The sequence below is a fragment of the Stegastes partitus genome, unplaced genomic scaffold (assembly GCF_000690725.1).
Source record: "Stegastes partitus isolate 25-593 unplaced genomic scaffold, Stegastes_partitus-1.0.2 Scaffold375, whole genome shotgun sequence".
Taxonomy (NCBI): domain Eukaryota; kingdom Metazoa; phylum Chordata; class Actinopteri; family Pomacentridae; genus Stegastes; species Stegastes partitus.
Genome location: NW_007578106.1, coordinates 443,122 through 451,641, shown reverse-complemented (window position 1 = coordinate 451,641; position 8,520 = coordinate 443,122). Strand labels below are relative to the sequence as shown.

The 8,520-nt window shown below is 40.5% G+C and overlaps 1 protein-coding gene across 2 annotated transcripts in view; it reads left to right on the top strand.

Moving 5' to 3' along the window:
- Nucleotides 1-1,500: 1,500 nt before the first annotated feature.
- cltca (clathrin, heavy chain a (Hc)) overlaps nucleotides 1,501-8,520 on the top strand; it is a 34,823-nt gene continuing 27,803 nt past the window's right edge. The window contains exon 1 of one of the 2 annotated variants that reach the window (XM_008284840.1): nucleotides 1,501-1,825. In XM_008284840.1, coding sequence (XP_008283062.1) covers nucleotides 1,784-1,825 — 42 coding nt within the window. In that variant the 5' untranslated portion in view covers nucleotides 1,501-1,783. The remainder of the gene's footprint in view (nucleotides 1,826-8,520) is intronic. The other variant, XM_008284839.1, reaches the window with a different exon arrangement.

Genomic DNA, 8,520 nt, shown 5'->3' with positions numbered 1-8,520 from the left:
TTAGTCAGTTTTTGATTTATGTCCTTGACTCTAATGAACTTGATTTATTGTTAATAAATCACTATTTAATTCTTCTGGAAGCATCTGGACACTTCATTTGTGGATGGGTCTCATGATGTTTTGATGCTGGAGCTGATGTGACATGGTTACATCTGTCTGACGCAGTTTTTGCTCAAGAACATTCATTCAACAATGCAAAAACACTGGCTGACCGTTTCACCCTCTCACATCGCCCCACCTGTTGTAGAGACGAACAACAATAATCAGATCAAATGACCATCCCCGGGACAAAGCCTTTATTAAATAAAAGCTAAAGCGTCTCTATGTGACCAGCTTTTTGCAGGACAGCATTCGAGGCCCTTGCTGCATCCCCAGGCACCATGATGTGTGATTGACTAATAGCATGTAGTCATTTTCCTGCAGCCTCTCTTTCTTCAGAAGTCATAACTGCTGGCTCGACAGAACCGGATCTCTGCTGAAGGGTCAGCTCATTTCGGAGATGGCTTTCCCAGCATTCAGTTGTACATTGAGCAATAAGCTAACATCCTCTGCCAGCAGAAATTGTGGATGTAAAAAAGGGAAACGAATACTGGGGTGCACACTCCACCCTATAGATATTGCATTGTTTTGACCAAATTCTACTTGCAGAATTTGATGAAGATGTTATTGATTTATGTAAACTAACTGCATTTGCTCAGACTGTTTAAAGAAATTCTACAAAATACAGGTCCTTATAGTTAAAGCGGATTTGTTAAAAAAAATAACTGTGTTTGGGCTACTTTTAAAAATGTCTACACTTGGTGCAAACCTACAGGAGCTAGTTACAGCTTCACCACTAACTGGTCAAACTTACGACTCTTGCACTTTCACCTTAGAGGAATAAGTTGTTTTTTTTAAATCTTTATTTATTTTTGTGCAGCCTAGTAAATAACCTTTCATATGACTCTGATGTTAACAGTAAAATATATATATGTATATCAAATGAATGTCATACTATTTCAAGATTAACATCATCCAAGAAAAGATCTTAAATGAAAACTTGACTCTATCTAGCTGTCAGGAGGAGAATTATGGTGGGAGAGCTTCTTATCCCAGCTCACCCTATGATGGTGTAATGAGAGAATAATCAACCTCATGTAAATACAATTAAAGTTGTGTACATGTTTACTGAATTGAAGAAAAAAAAGTTGAATTTCCAGCTGGAGTTCAGAGTGAGCTGATTGGCTGAGAAGAACAAGTGTACAGCGCGTAGGGATGACGTTAATTTACAAAGACGAATGATGTGGCAAAAATCAAAGGGCGAATAGAAAGAAGTAGTTCCACTTTTACATGTGTTCGTCTGTATATTATGTTCAAGTCTGGTGCTTCCGTTTGATATTTCAAAGAGAATATCAAATATTGTGAAAATGTCAAAGAAATAGTAAATATACGCGGAATAATGTACTTTTTTAAAAAGTGCGACTCCGTATTCATCCGCAGTATTGAGTGCACTTCCATTTCCGGGATGTTTTCTCTGCTGACCAACCTCCACCGCCATTGCAGGTCCAGGGAGTCGGTGTAGTGGCAGTCAGCCGTTAGCCAGGGGAAGACCGCAACTAAACAGTTAAGAGACGAATAAAGAAAGTACCAGCGCACCGACAACACGTTTCAAACAAGGCTCCGAATTAATCCACAATTGGACTTTAGACTAGAGGCCCCCTGGCTGTCCGGCTCGGATCTGAGAGAAGCAGCCGTAGTTTGTTAGCATTAGAAGAAACCGGAGGAGAGTGAGAGAGGAACCGCCATGGCTCAGATCCTGCCTATTCGCTTTCAGGAGCACCTGCAGGTACGTGGATGAATGAATAGTGAAATTGTTTGGTAAAGTTTGTCTTTCAGGCGCAGTCACCGCGAGTTTGGCTGTCGCTTCAGAGACTTACTCAACACAAGTGTGAGATCGCTAAGTAGCTAAGTTAGCTTTGGCGAGCTATGCTAACTAGCCTGGCAGGGTGGATGACGTTTATCTTAGCTAGCATCTAGCCTTCTTGCTAACACTTAGACTAGCCACCCATGTTCACGATTTAAATAGAAAGCAGTACAAAAACCGGAGGCATATATCTAAAACCGTTAAGTTTAAATCAAAACGACGTGTTAGCCATATTCCAGAAAACCTGTTTGTTTTCTGGGAGTGTACACGGTTGTAGTTATCTTACTGTCAATGCTGCGTTATTTTACAAATGTTCTGGTTATGATGGTTTCACCTGGACCGGCATTATTGAGTTGACTTTTGTGCATCACCCCCCACCACGCCTAACCTGACAGCGATATAAAACGTGAAGATATCGTCGCTTTTCCAGTAAGCGTAGCTGTGTGGCGTTAACGTGTCATAATATATGTATCGTCCTGTTTCTTTGAAAAGTCATTATCCGACCTCAGGAGGATATCACGCTGTAGAAACGGTCATGTGGTCTGTCAGATAGCTATCCGACTGCTCAAGTTGAATGACTTTGTAAAAGTTGGCTGAGGCTCAACCAGTCACTGAGCTGAACTTCTTTTTCTGCTTCTGATATCTGAGGCAAACTTTCCTCTTGATATGATACCACCGAACCTGCTGCTACAGATCTTTCTAAAACCATTCTGTTGTCCGTCATCATTAAGGCCCATGTTCTGTCTGCACTGGGCTTTCTTCTTGGTTTAAATGGCCGCACCTTTACTACAGCCCCAATAAAACCGCTTGTTGGTCAGGTTGAGGAAGCAGGAAGCTTATTGATTGAGTCTGGAGGGCTGATTTTCAAAACGTAATGAATAAAACATAGTGACTTTTGGTGTTACAGTCAGGATTCAAATGAGAAATGTGATCCGTCTACCTCTTGGCTTTGAATTTATTCAACAAATCTGTCTTGTCTGAATTCGAAAAGCTTTGAATCTCATGGCCTTATGAGACGTTTTCTTTTGGCCAAAAGAGAGACTTGTGATCAAAGCCGAACTGTCTGTGCCCACACTTCCATAATAACACGGCTTTCCACTCTGATCCCTGAAGAGAGGTCTGAGGTCAGGAGCGGTACCATTGGAGTTAATTTGAAATTAATTGTTATCTTTGCTCCGTGACTGTGGAGCAGATTGGATGTTTAAACCCAGGGCCTCTTATTTCTTTCTACTATTCACAAACTGTGATCCTAATTGAAGATCTTGTGAGAATAGCAGGGTGTAGTGTGACACTGTTCTTGTTCATAGCAGGTGGATGTGGTGCATTTTGTGGGTTTTTTGTTTTTACTGTTGATATTGATATAATCAGATGTGTGACATTTTCCTATAAAACAAAGTCAGTGCAGCACAGCTGTCTGTTAGTTGCCATGTTAGTTTGTGTGACAGTAGTTGATGAGTTAATATGTAGGCCTATCACAAGAGGTTGTATGGAGGCTGAGCTTCTCAAAGCTGTGCAAAGACCTTTTGTGCCTACAGTTACAATGAAATTATTATGGGATGATTTTTGACTCCCTTGTTAAGTCCTTTTGATTGCAGGAGTGGGAGGGAACAGAGAGAGCAACAGAGAAGTGGTGAATTACAGTGTGGCTGTGCTTTAAACTGAACTGATATTTTATCTTCAGCCCAATGAAAGGTTTGTGCAATCATGCCCAGGCGCTACATGTTTGTGTTGGAATTATTTACTCATTTTAAAAGTGACAATTCACCCAAATCAACATGTGAATAAATGTTAATGTAACTGAGTTAGCCAAAGGGCTCATTTTCATTGGCAGGCCCTTTTCTTGATGTTGTTGTGCATCCAAGATGAGTAATTATCAGCCTACATTCTCATAAAATCACAGTATGCTGCTAACTTAGACATTTAAGATTTCATTTGTATATTTGACATGGAACTGCAGTTGTTTCTTGTGTGTAGCATATCTTTATGTAGTTTTAAATTCTATAATAACTTGTGTTTTTCTCACATTAGTTATTGCAACACACTGTCGCTCTCAGTGATTTGAGCTGCCAGGCTGTGACTTGATTGTGCTTTTCCTGATTTGTGTCATTGGCACATCACAAGGTTGTTTTGTGTGACTGATCAACTCTCAAGAGATCTCCAGCAACTATCACTAATGCATGACCTGCATATGCCATTTCATGCATGTTTCACAGCATGCATCGCTGGAGCAGATCATGTAGGATACTGGAACTAGACAATATGACCTGAAACCTGTATAAGGGCAAATTGTCATATGTTTGTCAAGAATCTTTTTTTTTTTTTGTCTTGGCTCATTTCAGATTTGTTTGACAGTCAGTGAATCTGATTGACTTTGAGTTTATAAGGTAATAAACGATGCTGTTGCAGGAAGGAAGTTCTACCTTCTTACTCCTACAATCGAGTCACATGATCCTGGAGAGACCGTCCTGACGCTGGCTCACGGTTTCTGCTCTGGGGCTGTTGGATTTTTCACACATGCAGACTCAGCAGAGCAGGTTCAGATGCAGCTGCTCTTTTTCAACAACCATGTTTGCTTTAGCACGCTGCAAGTTGAACTGGATTGATCGCTTTAGATTCATCACCCAGCCATCAAGTCTGTAAACAAGATGTCAATGCAGCAAATATTTAATGTTGTTTTAACTTAAAAAAGTACTACAGAGTTTGTTTTTTTTCCCCATCAAATGTTATAATACAACCTCAAAGAACTCGTATAGTTTGCACAGTGTGAGCTGCTCTTATTTGTACTTGTCAGGACAGGATCATATTTAATAAAATATATCAAATCTTTATGCTTACATGTGATTGTGAATAGCTCCAGAACATTACTGCTTTAAAATTGGGACGAACTTCTCAGTACATCAGTTGTCATTCTAAATGAGTTTCTAGAGATGCAACAGTTTGCTCGTTAGTCTATTAGTCCATCATGAAACTAATCAGCCGCTGTTTTGATTACTGAGCTGGTGGTTGAAGTGATTTTAAGGGAAAAGGGGTCAAATATTTGCTTTTTCTGGCTACTGAAATGAGTATTTGGTGCCTTTCTTTGTCATGCATGATTTGAATTGCAGCTTTGAATTTTGTCAAATTCAAAGATATCGGGGATAGTTCAAAACCACTGGTGAATCAGTTATTTGAGTTTTCCAACTGTAAGACATGATTACAGGTACTTGCATATATATATATATATATATATATATATACTATGTGGAAAATAAATATAACACCAGTAATTTGTTGTAGAAGTGACTCCTTGACATTTTGTGCTTGATGCTGACTTTAGCGGACAGAGAGCTCGTGCACATTGCCAGCAGTGGTGTTCATGTTGGTCTTGTCTTTCCCTCCTGTTTCCTCCCTCCGTCTCCCTCGCAGTCTGCAACTGTGCGTCTGTCATCCGGTCAACTTGCATAGCTTGCATTTTTATATGTCATCCATTTATATAGTATCGTGTTGACTCCAGTTAAAGGCATTTTAGTGTCAATTAAAATGCCACTATCTGAACTAGCTGTCACATCCTTTCCTCACACAACGTAGCATGTGCACACAGTCAGTCATGCACTCCACTCTTGTGTAAAAACCATGATAGTAGGAACGGTTTAATCGGTACCACTATCAATAGTGACACCGCTCATGGCACGTCATCACCTGGGGAGAAAATGATTCAGCCGTGGGCAAACAGAATGATGTTAAATGAATGAGTGGGCGCTCACTTCCCAGGAACTGATCAGTGTAACTGTTCTGATAGGAACCAGCGACAACTGAAGACTGATCTTCATCCCGTACCTGGGAGCTGGCTGCGCGTAATCTTTAGAAATGACTCTTGGATTTAGTTTATGTAATGGCAACATTATCTGTTGACGAAGGCTTCCACTCCAACTAGTGTTTAGTAGACAGGGTTTGACAAGTCAGGTGTTCTTTCTAGTGCCAAAAGACAACTGTTGATTTGTGGGAAAAAAAAAAACTTCAAGTGTGAGTATTTCACGTACAAGTCTATAATGACGTGTTACTCTTAATTTAGTTTGTGTGCATACATTTCAAAGTATACACAGTCATTTTTTAGATATCAGGAAACTCTCCTGATTAAAGTTATCACAAGAGACTTTTTGGTAAATATATATTACGTGGTTTACATTTAGGAAGTACAGTAAGCTGTGATGGCATCAAGGCAGATGAATTTATAAAGCACATTAAAACAAACGATTAAAGTGACAGTATGCAACTTTGGAAATGAGCTAGCTTCTTTTGGTCATTTGCAAAGAAGCATTTTCCTGTTTGATTGTGTATTAGTTTGTAAGAATATCCAGTTCATTGTTCCATTATCCAAGGAAAGCTGTGATTTAAATGCCAAATTTGCCTTGCATTGAGATTTTAAAAAAGTGTAGTTGGTATAGATACTCAAGCAAATAAATGTTGTGGTTAGTCTTGAATTAGATGTTTGCAATCTGAGAAGGAATTTGGCTCCCTGAAACAGAGACAGGACTGGTAGGCTGGCAATACTGACACTGAGTGCATATTTTGTACTTTTCAATGCTGTTTCGTTGTGAATTCAATCTGTTCGCAGCACGTACTCATTCATCTCTGCTGTTTGCCTGGGGACAGGGGGCATGAGTGTATTGTGCTGTGCTCTTTAAATATCACCTTGCAAGGTTTGCATGCTGCACTTTGAACTGTGCTTGTAAATGACCACCTGATATCTCGTGACAGGCCTGTGAGGATACAGATCTGCTGAACGCTAGACATTTTGCTGCACTGTCTAAATGTACGATAAAGCGGGGAAGAAGGAAACTGCAGTCTCACAACCACCTCAGCAAGAACCAGCCTGGAGTGGAGATGGATGAGCTCCAGGAATGCATGCAGTCCTTCCTACTTTTCCCACTTTCTTTATCTGACAGTGTAGGCAGCCCCTCCGCTCCTCACCCCTGGGCTGGTCACATGTCCGCCACCAGTGGCCCATGTTAGTCGAGGAGGCAGTGCTGGGCAGACCTGTTGTTTCAGTCGTCGTAGACAATGGGTGCCTGGTTTCCTGTTGTGGAGCATTGCAGTGAAGTGCTGCAAGCCTCAGCACATTACATCGCACATCCTTCCCTGCCCTGCCTTGAACTTCGCATGTGTGGGACATAGACAGGACTTTTTTTCTGCTGAGCAAGATGCTGCTTTCGTTTAAAGGAAGCGCATACAGGTTAAATCAACAGATGGGACTCCCTTGAGATTGTTGGGAATAGCTCAAATCTGCTGGCTGAGTCTTTATCGCTGTAAGATTAAATAGCAACAATCAGCGTAATTGTATGGCTTTTAACAGGGATTTACTCAGTTTGACATAGCTTTCCTGAGCTTGCGAGTGCCCGCTATGGATCAGAATACATCCACACGTGTGCTGCGTGATGTATCAGCGGTCTGTCGTAAAGAGTTGCATAACAATAATTTTATTGATTGTCAGACCAATATCAAATGTATGCCTGATATATTGCACCAGTTGTAGGCAAGCTCTCAGTTTCTCATGCTCAAGAAAACAATGTGAAGAAAAGGTATGCAATATTATTTTAACCCCATGACAGCATATTTCCACATCTAAGTTGAAGAGCTTTGTTTTTCCCCCAGACAGCAGGAATCGGTGATGGTCAATCATGTTGGCAGTATTTTCTTCTAGATTTCTGATTTGACCATAGCATTATAATTGGAGTTTAAACAATACAAAATACTGCAGGGAAGTTGGTATAATAAAGAATGTGCTGCAGTAACCCCAGTCTCTTCTGGGTGCTGAGTCATTTCCATCATATTGGAAGATAATTACCTAATTTTTCAATAAGTTCTCATTCCCTGATGAAAGTATGTGATTTGATTTTGTACTTCAGCTGAAGTCTGTCATTCCTCCTCTACAGTACACTTGATTGCACTGTCAGTGGAGCTGATAATAGTTTCCTGCTTTATGGTCGAAGTTTTTTTCAACAGTGTAGGGTATTGTCTGCACTGCCATATGTAGAAGCTGTCCTGTGTTCTAGCAGCTGGTTGTATTGTATGTGTACTTTTTGAGTTACATGACATAGATTTTTTTATCAGAAGTTATGGCCTGCTTGTCAGCTAGTTCCTGGCACCGGTAGTAGATAAAAATGCTAACATTACAGATTGGCGTATAACTGCAATAAATCCCAAGACATCCAATAAGTTTGCAATACATGGCACTCATTTTCTGACACTGATAAGATTCCTGGCTGGCTGGCTGCCTTCCATGTTGATTAACATTAAACTCGAAGGTTTCAATAAGCCTCACACAGCATGGCGATCTTGCATACTGTCTCTAGTGCAGAAATACTGTCTTGCAGAGACTCTAATTTGGTACCTTCCCTGGTGTAATGCCATGTCACTGAACACCGTATTAAAGAAGTGAACATGGCCACCATGACGTGGACTGCTGTTTTGAAACCATGAATTTTAGCTGTCGTCATCTTGGTTTTTTTGTTTTGTTTTGGGGTTTTTTTTGGAGCCATAAGTGACCATATTTGGACAAGATGGTGACAAAATGACATTTAGAGATGCCCTGAAGACCCATTGTGAAAGGACCAGAGTTCTAAGACACAAACATAAAC